The sequence below is a fragment of the Danio aesculapii genome, chromosome 6 (assembly GCF_903798145.1).
Source record: "Danio aesculapii chromosome 6, fDanAes4.1, whole genome shotgun sequence".
Lineage (NCBI taxonomy): Eukaryota > Metazoa > Chordata > Actinopteri > Cypriniformes > Danionidae > Danio > Danio aesculapii.
This window is the reverse complement of record NC_079440.1, coordinates 56,890,015-56,904,965: the sequence shown is the minus strand read 5'-3', so window position 1 is coordinate 56,904,965 and position 14,951 is coordinate 56,890,015. Positions and strand designations below refer to the sequence as shown.

Below are 14,951 nucleotides of genomic sequence, written 5' to 3'. Positions count from 1 at the left end.
CCTCATCCATTTGAAAGGAATACAGTGTTGTTTATACATGCGGTTTTCATGTTTTATCAAGCTAACGTGTTTAATTATTACATACAGCAGAGTTTCTCTGTCCTCATATGCGCTTTGTTAAATGAGTTTCAAATAAACATGGAATTAGAAGTTGGCCCTGCGTGTTCCTGCTCAGAGCATGTTATTCCAAATTAAGTGTTTTTAAGAAGCAATGTAACGTTCAGGAAGGTGGCACGGTGACTCAATAGTTAGCACTGTTGCCTCACAGCAAGAAGGTCACTGGTTTGAGTCCCGGCTGGGTCAGTTGGCATTTCTGTGTGGAGTTTGCATGTTCTGGCTGTGTTGGCGTGGGTTTCCTCCGGTTTCCCCCACAGTCCAAACACATGCACTATAGGTCAGGGGTGTTCAAACACAGTCCTGGAGGGCCGGTGTCCTGCATATTTTAGTTCCAACTTAAATTTACACACCTGAACCACCTAATCAAGCTCTTTCCAGATACAGGATTCATACACATTTTTACTACTAAACTTCCATGACTTTTCCAGAACATTTATAATGACGTAATGTCCTCATATACATGATGAATAAGAAAAACAATGACGTTCAAAATTATTACAGCATATCGTAGAACACGCAACAATCCATTTTAATTTTTGTTTTTATATCTATGTAAAATTGATTTTGATAATGCTTAAACTGCACTAATAATGTGAGAGCATGTTACTGGCCAAGGACAGAAAAGAAGACAACCAACCTATATTCAAGTTAGGGCTGCACAACATATCATTTCAGCATCGATATTGCAATGAGTGCATCCGCAATAGTCACATCGCAGGATATGCAATGTAAAATTGGGATTATAGTTTAATATAGAGTTTAATCATAATGGAGTAAAAGTTAATCATCTGCGTGCATTTTTAAAGAGATAGTTCACCCAAAAATTACTTAGCATTTCAATACACCCTTCACTTGTTTCAAACATTCTCTTTTTAAATGAACACAAAAAGAAGACAATTTAATAAGTCCTATAGTATTGAATCAAGTGAAGTGTGAGTAAATAGTGAGTACATTTTAGTCTTTGAGTAAACTGTCTCTTTAAGGCCTGTGATTGTGTGAACATTTCAATATTTCAGATTTTAAAACATCCGGCCACAAGAAATGTTTTGTAACTTTAATAAAGATTAAATAATATACAATGAAGACTATGCAGTGTTGATTATTCAATATCTGTACCTGAATAGTGAATACCTGAAAACTATAATTCACTTTTATCTTTACTATATTTTATTTATCTATGCTTGTAATTTATTTGTTATATATTATTCCAGATTCACTCTTCTATAAAATAGAGGTGAAATTGAATTCACATCACAATAACTATCACAGAAATACAAAACATCGTAATGTCAGATTATTTTTCCAATGTTGTGCAGCCCTAATTCAAGTTTACAGATATTTGTTAAACTAATTTCCATGACTTTTCCAAAACTTTGTGGGTTTTTCTGTATTTCCAAAACTTTTCCAGGCTTGAAAATGTCATGTCAAAATTCCATGACTTTTCCAAGATTTCCATGACTGTATGAACGCTGCAGATATACTAGAAATTTCCAGGCCGGTGTGTTGAAGGAAGTTACAACTAAACTCAATGCATCACATAACGGTATGATGCATAATTGTGCTCCACGCAGGTTTTTGCATCTCGATTATATGCACTATGAACAGCAGCTATCCTAATTATTCTCTTTATTCTTTATTTCCACCCGGGGATACTTATCCCGGAGCCCCCAGAGACTATGCAGTGCCACTGATGCGATCCAAGACCTCCGACGAGATGATCCCATGGTTTCCATAATCCTGGACCAGGCTGTATCCTGAGCAGCTGCTGTGGTGATCATGGAGGAGTGGAGAGCATGAGATTGATTCCTGTGATGCTCCAGGGACAGACGAGTCTCGCTGACGTCCAGCTTCTCCAGCCTCTGGCGCCTAGACTGCAGCTCTACACAAGACGTTTGGCCAGAGAATAAATGGTCGTTCCCAACTGAGCCTGGTTCTCTCAAGGTTTTTTGGTTCGGTATCTGTAGAGCTGTGCATCGATGGATTTGCCCTTCAGTGTTTTGACTCTCAGCAGTGATTATTAAACCACACTGACCTGACCTAAACTGAACTGAACCTAAACTCTGAAAACTGGACTGACACTGTTTCAGTTCACTATAATCTTCTATGTGAAGCTGCTTTGACACAATCTACATTGTAAAAGCGCTATACAAATAAAGGTGAATTGAATTGAATAAACTATACAGGACACTGGCCCTCCAGAACCAAGTTTGGAGACCATAGGTGAATTTGGTGAACAAAATTCGCCGTAGTGTATGAGTGTGTGTGAATGTAAGTGTGTATGGGTGTTTCCCAGTACTGGGTTGCAGCTGAAAAGGCATCTGCTGCATGAAACATATGCCGGAATTGTTGGCGGTTCATTCTGCTGTGGTGACACCTTATAAATAAGGGACCAAGCCAAAGGAAAATTAATGAATGAAACATTAAGGAATTAAAATGAGTCACAAATGTGCAAACTGTAAAATAAATCATTAACTGTAATATCTGGGTAAACTGTCAAGCATCTAAGTTTGTCAAAAAAGTGAGCATGGACCTGGTAATGGTTTGTTCCCTCCATTGAACTAGTAACATCCTGTTTGTCTGACACTTTCAGACCACACAGCCACGCTTCAGGCTTAAAACAAGTAGAATTGTATAACGTGTTGCATTCTGAAGATACTGCACTGTTGCATGCAAGGACTGCACACTGAATCATTTCAGCATCGACATCGCAATGTGTGCATCTGAAATAGTCACATCGCAGGATATGCAATGTTGAGTCTGGATTATAGTTGAACAAGAGTTACAGAGTTGTATTTAATTACTGTATTTATACGGACTTCATACATGTTATTAAGAGAAAAAAAAAAGTTTTTAGTCCAAATATCTTCATTTCAAAGCATTTTATTTTATATTTTTATATAATTATATAATTTTATAATTATTTTACTTCCCCCACTGACAGATGATTTAGCTTGTTTTAAGGAAAAACTCTTAATTTTGACTTATTTCTTCTGAAGTTGAAAACAAAACAATATTTTTACTTGATTTAAGAATTATTTTGATATTTGGACTACAAACGAGACCAAGCAAAATAAGAAGAGCATTTTTTGCATGGTGATTATTCCATTTGTGTACCTGAATGCTGTTAGACTCCCCAGAAAAACGTCAAATTTGAGCTATTCAAATCATTTTTGTGTGTTTGCATTTCTGTGTGGAGTTTGCATGTTCTCCCAGTATTGGCGTGGGTTTCCTCCGGGTGCTTCGGTTTCCCCCACAGTCTAAACACATGGGCTATAGGGGAATTGAATGAGTTAAACTGGCCGTAGTGTATGTGTGTGAATGAGTGTGAATGGATGTTTCCCAGTACTGGGTTGCAGCTGGAAGGACATCCACTGTGTAAAACATATGCTGGATAAGTTGGCGGTTCATTCCGCTGTGGTGACCCCTGATGAATAAAGGGACTAAGCCGAAGGAAAATGAATGAATGAATCAGATTTTTCCAGTATCGTGCAGCTCTATTGCATGCCTTTTTACTAATAGCTTGTGGTATTTAGTAGGGATGTGAAGAGACACCTACTCCATGAGATGAGACACGAGATTTGGTTCACGAGAACGAGACGAGGCAAGATTTAACCTATTTTTTTATTTAACTGAAAAAAAAATTTATAATAAATCACAAATTGCTAAACTATTAAGGTTTAAGGTTACTAAGGTTATTAAGGTTAACTATTAACCTTTTTTAAAAATCAACTTGAATGTTATTTTACTTCTATTTTAATGAATTTAATGCAGTAAAGGACATGCAAACACTATAAAAATTTAGTAAATATGTGAATGGGAAATAGTCTTTTATATATCATTTTAAATATTAGCAAAATATTTGTTAATATATGAATGGAAAATAGATTTTTATTCAACAACAAAAAAAATAAATAAAAAAAAAGTAATTGTAATGAATGGTATTTTATTTCTATTTTAATGAATTATATGCTGTAAAGGACATGCAAACACTGCTAAATATTTAGCTATAAACTCTAATGACTGACTTGATATGAGAAATGAAGTAAGGACTGATAGGAGAGAGTTGTATTAATGTAATTTAATACCGTTTGCTGAATGAAAACAGAACGTATGTTTTCCCAGACAGCATAAACGCGTGTTCTGTGATGATGATGTGTATATTACATATATAAAATATTACATTACACAGACCCGTAGCCAGGGAGGGTTCAGGTGGTTCGAAAGACGCACCCCCCCACTTACAAAGTCCAGAATTCGACGCCTATATGAGCTCATTTATCCCATTTTTAACTGCTATGCCATCATAACTTGTGAAAAAATATTGATAGAAGAAGGCTTTAAGACAAATCTTATTTTTAATTATTCAAGTGGCCAAATTCTGACAGGAAAGTTAAATGAGCTGGCCAGTTTGTTATTTTCCAGACTCCTATTTTTTTAATGATGGATGATAACAAAGACTATAGAATACTCAAGACATGTCATTTGTATCTTTTTGAATGGGGAAAAGTGCAACTGTCAGTATGGTGAATAAAGCCCCGCCTACTAGTACAGGAGCCAATCATTGATCGCAATATGGCGAATAAAGCCCGCCTTCTAGTATAGGAGCCAATCATCGATCGCTATATGGCGAATAAAGCCCGCCTTCTAGTACAGGAGCCAATCAACATCCCATTTTGAAAGTCATGTTAATTTAATTTAACATGTCAGTATTAATATTATTCCAGTGCGTAAACAATTAAATTAAAGTAATTTCACCTAAAAGTGACAGTTTCAAGTTTGGTTAATATATTAAACATTAAGTCTGTAAAATAAACTATTAAAAGTGCTGATAATCACCTGTCTATGAGTGTAAGTGTTGTATTGTCGTCTTTCAGGTTGTATTTCAGCTTTGATGCACTTTTTAAATGAATAAATAAAAAACAAAGCAGCTGCTTGCCATCGCGACAGCAATAAGATCCAATGGACGGCCGATTGCTTTTACTCCAAAATGGCGGAACTGCTGGCCGCTGCTGTTGCAATGGAACGTTCTATTGGGTGCCGCCTCTTGGTGATTCTAAGCTCTTCGATGATAATAAATTTGTATTTAAAAGTTAGTATTTTTTCTTATTTCTTTATTCAATTTTTTAAAATGCTAATCTCATAACAATATTTATGAAACTAGATTAAATGACAGTTTAAATCCAAATTTGTAAATAAACACTTAAAATAGTATGGTGAGCACTTTGACAAAATTGTAGGAAACATTTTTGGTGCTTCAAAAAAGTGTGCTTATTATCACCATTTGACAAGCGAATCCAGCAAAGATTAGTTCTTAAAATGTCACTAAAATACATAATTGAGTAAAAAATGGGGCGAAAAACTGCAAAAACAGTCCACTTTTTCAGAAAAAGTACAATAGCAGGGTGTCCGCAGGGACTTAAAATGTGTTCAAATGTCTTAAATTTCAAAAGCAACATTTTAGGCCTTAAAAAGTCGCTGAAATTCACTGAAATATTGTGTTGTAGATCTTAAAACATTTTAAACTGGTTTTTAATTTTAATTTTCCTCGGTCCAAGTAAAGTTAACAAATCAGTCCAACATTCATTCAGTCACCAATAATAAATCTAATTTATTTAAATAATATAAATATAAATATTTTTTTATTGCAAAGAGATATAATTTACAATATCTATTTTTGTAACAAATTGTCCAAATTCTCTAATCGGAAAGAAACAATTACACAATTCCTCATGATAATAACAGCAATATTCCCTTTACATGATCCTCCAGCTATACAAAAGCTATGTACAGAAGGCGAAATGGACATAATATTTATTAATAGGCATGGAATAGGCAAGGTTTATAACAGAAAAGCTTTAGATTGAAAAGGAGTTATACTCAATCCATTCGGACAAAAAGCCATAATAAATATACTTTTAACAATGTTAAACTTGTCATTTAAAAAAAGAAACATTCATTCATTAATTTTCTTTTCAGCTTAGTCCCTTTATTATTCCAGGGTCAACACAGCGGAATGAACTGCCAACTTATCCAGCACAAGTTTTACACTGCGGATGCCTTTCCAGCCGCAACCCATCTCTGGGAAACATCCATACACACTCACTCACACTCATACACTACGGACAATTTAGCCTTCCCAATTCACCTATACCGCATGTCTTTGGACTGTGGGGGAAACCGGAGCACATGGAGGAAACCCAGGGTGAACATGCAAACTCCACACAGAAACGCCAACTTACCCAGCCGAGGCTCAAACCAGCAACCTTCTTGCTGTGAGGCGACAGCACCACCTACTGCGCCACTGCGTTGCCCAAAAAGAAGCATTATATTGAAAAAAGTATATACAACTAGAGTTTTCTTGTTTTGACAAATTAAAATATTTGACTGAGAAATATCAAATAACTTTAACAAAGCAACAACAACCAGGACATAAGAATAAAGTCCTTAGTGTTTCGCCCTAAAATTCCATTAAAATAGTCTAAAAGCGTCTTAAATAATCTGAAAATTGACTTGTTGAAACCTGCAGAAACCCTGTATTTGCTGGCTACAGGTATGTTACAGTAACTGTCTAAAATAAAATGCATAAACGTGAGCGCGCGATAAAAACTCCCAAACACGTGGTGGCGCGCGCGTGCTTGCTCCAAACCCAAACAAAGGCGTAAAAAGAGTGGCCACATTCTACATCCGGTGGTTTTCGCCCCGCGCTGTTCCCCTGTGAAGATGCCGAAGTGAGTCTCTTTTAAAATTATATTTCACACAATACAATAGCACAATTCTTATGCGAAATAAGCAAGCGGGTTTACCCAAGAAAGGATACGTCTTGTATCATTCACACATGCAGTTTTGCAGTGTAGATTTCTAAACTAACTACATTTGTTAGACAAGCTAGCTCTGTAAGCTAACTAAAGTCAATCTTTAAATGGATTCATAATAATTCCTACGCCAGTTCTAATATTTTACACGAGATTTTAACAGCTTTCGTTATTATTTACAGAAAGAATACACTTTAAGTAAAAAATCAACTCTAACAAAAGGCTAACAAATGTAATTTTACGATTGTGTGCCATAGAAATGCTATTAATAATTTAAAAATGAAAAATAATGTATTATTTCTATGGTAAATATAGTATTTAGCTAGTTAGAGGCAGTAATTTATCATTAATAAGCAATAAAATCATTTGTGTGCAGATTGTGTTTAGCTTTTAACAGTAATGATTGTTTTCGTCTCTTTCAGGTTTTATTGTGATTACTGTGACACATACCTGACACATGATTCGGTGAGTTTACCTCTTTAAATCTCTGTAAAATGACTTTTATAATCACTATCTGCACAAATGTTCAATATTTTAGTTTGATCTCTGCAGCCCTCGGTCAGAAAGACACACTGCAGTGGACGCAAACACAAAGAAAATGTGAAGGATTATTATCAGAAGTGGATGGAGGAGCAAGCTCAGTCTCTCATTGACAAAACGAGTGAGTAAACTATTATCATATGTATATTTATCAAGATGTAAAAGGTATACTTAATGATATAAACTATCTTGGTAGTTTGAGATGAGTGCTCCTGTATAAAGTCACTTGTGTCTGTTTTGCAGCGGCTGCTTTCCAGCAGGGTAAAATTCCACCCACCCCGTTCCCAGGAGCCCCTCCACCTGGCGGATCCCTGCTACCTCACCCAAGCATTGGTACGTTTCAGAGAGATAAAATGATTTATTTTCATGCACTCATGGCAGTTGCAGTATTTGCATATTTAAATTAATAGTTTAGAAAACTTTTTTCACACTTTTTAATCTTCACCTGTAAAAAGTAATCAGGGTTTCTGCAGAGTCTTAACAAGTCTTAAATCTCTAAAGTCTTAAATTTACTGAAATAATGTGTATATTGGAAATATTGGTCTTAAATCTTTTTTAAACAGGTCTTAAATTTCCTTTGTTAATGTATTGCTACCAAATCTGGCCAAAACCCATACAATCACCAACAATCATCTCGATAAAAGTTTGAATCTTTTATTTAAAAAGGTTATTTTTAACTCTGTTTATCATAACAGTTTAATTATTTTCCTTACTGTAACATTTGTTTAAAAGTTCTCCATGCATTTACTGCTGAGGACACTGACCTGGACAGATTGTTGTGCATGTATTTAGTTTATTATAGTTTTAAAACTTTTAAAACATTTGTTCATTTTAAAATTATTTTAAAGCAAGTTTATATTGGAAAAGTGTATAGATACAAGTAGAGCTTGCTTGTTTTTATACAATATTTAAAATACTTAGCTAAGAAATAAAATCTAAAATATTTTTATTATTAAATGTATTAAATTATAATCATTATTTTGATAGGGCAGTTAAAAATATTTTCTATCTGGGCCATTTGAAAAATTCCCTAGCCTTTAGCCCTTTATGAGTCTAAAATTTCATTCATAATGGTCTTAAAAATGTCTTAAGTCTTAAATTTAACTGCAGAAATCCTGATAATGCTTTCATTAAATGCGAGTATACATTAGTAAACAGTACACAATGGCATGTGGCAATCTTGCAGTAATGTAAATTAATATATATCAATTAAAGCGAATCCTCGAGTGCTTTAAATAAATAAAAAAATCCTTTTCTGGTCTCGTAGGAAAGCATCTAAATAAATCTGTTCGATATTTCACGATAACTTTTAACAAAGGACGCACTGATGGGATTTTTTATTTTATCTGATACTGATTTGCCAATATTAATCAATTGCATACAGTACTAGCTAGTTTTTCTTTTCCTCCATTTAATTAATTTTACTAGCTACGTATTGGATCCATTTAACATTCAACTGTCCAATACTAAAAGATGACAACATATGTAAGTAAATTAAGTATATAACCATAGGTATCTGGCTTTATCTTAAGTATTGATTCCTTGTCATGGTGATCGACCGATACCAGTTTTGATGCTTTAAGCTTTATATAACTTTGACATTGCATAAAGCACATTTTCCCTCATGCCACCGTACATAATGTACCTCCTCACATGTTGTAGTTGCTGATGGATAATATATGGGTGCACACATGCATCTTCCTCTGCTTGTAAACTCATAAACACTTGCGATTAGTTCATGAGATCGACCAGATTAGTGAGTACTGATCGAGTCATGAAATGTGATTATCAACCGATACCAATCTCTGGCCAATCCACCAGAGCATCCATAGTTTATTTCAATATTTACAGATAAATATTGGTGGGTGATGCTTCCCTAGTTCTAATGCTATATGCATCACTGCACAATCAATATTTTACTTGCATAGTGTGTATGTTTTGCTAAAATGAGAGGATTTCGAAGTGTTTATAACTGCTGTACAAAACTTTACTATTTTGAGTTAAGCTGAAGCCATTTTGAGGATAAATATCCCTTCAAAAACACCAGATGACTAAAGCCTGGTTTATACTTCTGCGTCCAGTGATCAGCGTGACCCACGGCGCATGCAAAGCACGTAGCTGTGCATTCATACTTCTGCGCGCAGTTTCTGTTGCTCTGCAGTAACACTTCCGAAACGCTAGTTGGCAGTGAGGTGTTTGTTCCTCTGTGCCAAGTGTCTTCGCTGGTGTTTTGTTTTTTCTGAACGCTTCCTTAATGTGGTTTAAACTCGCTCATTTTGAGGCAGGAACCGGTGGACGTGCAACAACATTAACCATAAGGTAAACACAAAACAAAACTTTCCATCTGGAGCTCCTTCACAGGACTCCGCACTTAAACAATCGCTCCATTGGGCTCGCACGGCCCTTGGTCCCGCCCACACTCATCAGTGCCATCAAGCCGACCAATTACAGAGCTTGCGCTACGCGTCATTGCGAGGTGTAGTTAATTTTTTTGAGAGGTTGCGACAGCCATGGCGAGGGCTATGCGTCCACATGTAGGCCATGCCGTAGCATATGCGTGCGCTTGGTGCAGAAGTATTAATCAGCTTTTAGACAACATTAAAAAAAAAAAAACTACATCTAATCTCGACATTTCACTACTGGGGGTTTATGTAAATGTGTTACATTTAGAAGAATCGTTCACCCAAAACTGTAAATTGTCATTTACTCATTCTCAATGTAACAAACCTGTTTGAGTTTTTCTTTGCTATTAACCATGAGACTGTATTTTTGAAAATGTTGACACCCTGTAACCATTGACTTTTTTTATAGTAAGAAAAATACACACCATGAAAGTCAATGGTTACAGGTTTCTGACATTATTCAAAGATACATGTGCTGTGTTCAACAGAAAAAAACTCCTTTGGGTGAAAGTGTGTTTTTTTTTGCATTAAGATTAACAATAGTTTACTATAATTTTCAGGTGGACCTCCGAGGCCGGGCATGTTACCAGCTCCACCGATGGGTGGTCCACCTATGATGCCCATGATGGGTCCCCCTCCTCATGCCATGATGCCTGGAGGACCAGGTATAATTGTTTATCTTTAACTTTAGACAAGTTAATGTGAATGAGGTTTTATTAAAAAAATTCTGAATTGACCTTCAAATTTAATCCGGTTCTTTTTCAGGTCCAGGTATGCGGCCACCAATGGGTGGGCCTATGCAAATGATGCCTGGGCCACACATGATGCGACCTCCTGCTCGGCCAATGATGCCAGCTGTTAGACCTGGTATGGTGCGTCCTGATCGATAAGACTACAGTGCCACGACTTCCCACCCGATATCCACGGAAGCCAAATGTCTAAACTGGTTTTACAGTCGATTTGAAGAGTTTTATTGCCCATTTGCGTTTTATGATGACTGATGTCTGCGGTTCAGGAAACGTCGTTTCGCTTGAGTGACCGGGATTTATCACAAATTCTTGTAAAATTTAATGAACCTTCCATTGGCTTTCATTTCATATTTATGACAGACCAGAGGGTGTTGCGTAATGGGTTTGTGTATGATGTGCGTTTATTACGTCGATGGTTTTGTTTTTATTTACTGTTGGGACGATTTTCACCATTTAGTTTTTCATGTTTTGTGGAAATAAAATGGAAAGCTTTTTTTCCTTTTTTTGACAAGTTCTGATTTGGTCATCATTTCAACACAAACATACAGCAAAATGCATCATGATTACAGACAGCAAGCAAAATTCAGCTGCTGGTGCATCATTCGATTACACAGGGATGGGCAAACTCGATCCTGGAGGGCCGGTGTCCCGGCATAGTTTTGCACCAACCCTAATCAAACACACCTGCTTGTAGCTTTCTAGTGATCTTGAAGACACTAATTAGGGTGTTCAGGTGTGTTTGATTAGTGTTGGAGCAAAACTCTGCAGGGACACCGGCCCTCGAGGATCGAGTTTGCCCATGCCTGATTTAATATATCAGGGTTTTTCCTGCATAGGGAATTATAAAATGGCTACCTCTAGGCATGCACGATATTGGAAAAATATAACATTACATGTTTTTATTATAAATAAATTACATTATTTTTATTCTGCGCTCTATATTGCGATATGAATACCATTTCACTTAGATGAGTTGAATAACTATTTGAAAAGAATTGATCATTTTAGACTGATTAGGATGATTTTGCAGGGGAGTGCTTAAAATCTAATAATCTACAAGCACAGACAAATTCAATAAAGAAAAAGATACAAATGAAAAAAGTTATTTAATAAAGCGTTTTATTGGTTTCTGAGGAGTCTATGTATTCAGGTATACAGTGGTCCCTTGTTGTGCGTGGGAGTTACGTTCTAAAAATAACAGATGAAATCTGTGTAGTAGTCACAGCTTTATTTTTTTACAATCATTATAAATGTTTTAACAGGGTGCCTGCAGGGTCTTAAAGGGAATTACAAGTTGATAAGTCAATGTAGATAAATTTATGGCCCTTAAAAAGTCTTAAATGTATTTTGCAAGGTGTTAAATTTGATATAATTTAATTATGCAATATATGGTTGTATGCTAAAGTTTGGCTGAATTAAATCTGCGAATATCAGAATGCTGTGTAGTTCATGAAATCGATGAAATTTTGCTAGATTTGAGATCATGCTGCTTTGTTTACTGCAGTAATCAAGGCAACACCGTTAACTCTGCAGCTCTATAGGCGCTAACCTGCTGAATTAGCTAGATTTAATTCAGTAAAGATTTTTATTCAGTATATTAATAATGTTTTAGTTTTGGATTAGTTTCTTACATTAATATTTAGTAAGTTAAAATCTTGCCAGTGTTTCCAGTTGAAACAAAGTAGGGCTGCATGATTCTGGCTAAAATGTGAATCACGATTTTTTTTTTGCTTAAAATCAAGATCACGAATCTTTAGATGTAAAATAAAGGATAATATGAGTAAGCCATTATTGTTAATTCTCAAACATATCGTCACCTTGGAATTATAAGGTTCTGTCTGCGTTCTGAATGATTTTGAGATATTGAGCTTCAAAGTTTTTGCAAACAATATAGTAAACAGTATGTGTGTAACATTTTTTTTTTTTTTAAGTCTTAATGTAAATAAGTTGTAATTTAATAAAAATATGTCAATAACTAAATTTTTACAAAAATGTCAGATAGAACCTTATAATTTTAAAGTGACGATATGGTAAAACATCAATTATAATATCAGGCCGGTGTGTAGGTCTACTGTTGCTTAAAATGCTACATTTTGTACAGTCATTATGGTGGACTTGAACAGACTTTCAATATGTCCTGTTTGTTAATTCACAGTAAAATGATGACATCAGAATGCATAATTCTAAAGTTGAATTATTATGTTTGAGACATGTGCTTGTCATTGACAACATTATTAGACCATTTGTTTTCACTGGTAAAATCAGACATTTGTCATTATCAGATTTCTTTTTGCATTATATTCAACATTTATATAAGCTAGAGTAGCAATACTGACACTGTAAAACATTTATTTTCATGCACAACACTTTGTGTTCGCTATGAAAGAAAAACATATCAATCAAATGCTTGTCTTAATCATAACCGTAAAATGCCATATGATCATTGATGTGTGGCCAGTTTAATTTTCACTTCCTAGTGCGGCTCATGGATGTTGTCACTATGATAAACACATACATGCAAATCATTCTTTCAGCGCGGCTCTCAAACGATCGCTCTGTGCAACAAACTGAACGTTATTTAATTATTTACAACTATTACCTTTTCACAGCCTATGCAGGTTCTGTTCACTAAAGTAGCAGTCATTGGCGTGCTGCGTGCACGCACGTGTGTTCTCAGGAGCTCGTGGTCAGCTCAGGTGAGATTTCACGGCCGCAAATATCATTACATAAAGACAGAAATGACATTTCTGGGTGAATTATACCTCATAAATACAGTATGTGACACTTTTAACGCCATTTAAAGGTGTTCATGTTCCTATGAAGACTCGTGCATCCGCCTTTTCTCTCCTGACCTTGAAAATATAATTGGCTGAATCGTAGAAAAGCTGAATTAAGATCGTGTGTAGGGTCGAATCGAGATCGTGATCTTTTTTCGATTAATCGTGCAGCCCTAACCTAAAGTGGTTATAAGGTCGTAAATTGTATGGAAGGAGTCTTAAAAGGTATTGAATTTCAATCTCTGATTCCTGTATATACTCTGTTTAAAGCTATGGTCACACCGGGCTTTGTGTGTGCAAAATTCTGTCGTGCGGCGCTGCAAAAAGGGGCGGGATTAAACAAGATGATTAGACATTAAAAAAAGCCAGCGATTGCTCCATATTTAAAATTTCTGTCCAGAGAGATCATGTTTTGATCCTCGATTGGTCTCACGCAGTCAAGTGATGTGATTTCGCAGGTCAGAGTTCACCAAGCTTGAACTTTGCACCGCAGCAACCTGCGAAACTTGATGCATGACCCTGCGTTTCCGGTCTGACGCATTCGCGTGCTTATGAATGGAAGTCTATGGGAAGAAAAGTCAAGTGTGACCGCAGCTTATGGCTGTAAAACCCCTCACTACACACTTTTTACACTTTTCTTAAGCAGGCATTAACATTTTCACACTTTTCTCTCTTGTTTAAACACTCTCGCAGTTCAAACTTTCTTAAAAAAACAAGTCCAGTGCTATAGATTGAAACCAAAGATCAAAACCTGTAGTCAGGTGCAAACATTCATCGCTGTCAGCAAAAGGTTTATAACGCTTTTGTGCTCTTAAGCGCAATGTTCCAGCGTATAATTCTTGCAGTCTCTGATCCACAAAAGTAAAGCAGACTCCATCCTTAAGGGGGTCACACACCGGATGTGCCACGCACATGACAGTTGGAAGTAACACAACGGAGGCGCACATTCGCATGTTATCTAAAACGAAATTATCCAGATGGCTCTCTGTGGCATGACAGAAATATGAACAGTGTCCTGAGTCGTAGCTGGGCACCACAGACGGCCGGGTTTGCATACCCTGATATAAACCTATGTTTGCAATTCTAAAATGCATGGTGGTGCGACTCATTTGGTGTGTGACCCCTGCGGACAGCAACAACCCTTTTTGCATCTTTGTTGGATTTATGTTAATTTGGCAAGCTGATCGCATTCTGTACTGTACAGGAGACTAGGCTTGTGCCGGTATTCGGTAATGCGATAAATCACGGTAATAAATATGCACGATATTGTTATCGCGGGCACTTCAAAATACCGTGAAAAATAATAGATCCGAATTTATATTCTTAGAACGCGCCTTAGCTTATTTTCCATCAACCGCTTGAAGAAACACTGCGTATATGCTGCGCAGAACTGATGCGCACTCTGATGTAAACAATCCCCACATGTAGAAGCACTGTGTGCACGCAGTGCGCGCCGCCGCTGCCACCGCACTATAATCCTCACACGAAGAAGAAGCATGGCGGAAGGAGGAACGCTGCCGACAATTTATCCCCCTTCAGCTTATTTTCCATCAA

At 36.3% G+C, this 14,951-nt stretch overlaps 1 protein-coding gene across 1 annotated transcript; it reads left to right on the top strand.

The window, feature by feature from the left end:
• The first annotated feature begins 6,778 nt into the window (after positions 1-6,778).
• On the top strand, positions 6,779-11,131 carry snrpc (small nuclear ribonucleoprotein polypeptide C). The gene is made up of 6 exons (XM_056459194.1): positions 6,779-6,845; positions 7,352-7,394; positions 7,482-7,590; positions 7,713-7,802; positions 10,432-10,536; positions 10,637-11,131. The coding sequence occupies exons 1-6, from the start codon at positions 6,838-6,840 to the stop codon at positions 10,759-10,761; spliced, it is 480 nt and encodes a 159-aa protein (XP_056315169.1). The 5' UTR covers positions 6,779-6,837; the 3' UTR covers positions 10,762-11,131.
• The last annotated feature ends 3,820 nt before the right edge of the window (positions 11,132-14,951 follow it).

Coding starts and splice junctions, on each gene's coding strand:
- snrpc (XM_056459194.1), top strand. Junction 7,395..7,481: donor CATACCTGACACATGATTCG/GTGAGTTTACCT, acceptor TGATCTCTGCAG/CCCTCGGTCAGAAAGACACA. Junction 7,591..7,712: donor GTCTCTCATTGACAAAACGA/GTGAGTAAACTA, acceptor TCTGTTTTGCAG/CGGCTGCTTTCCAGCAGGGT.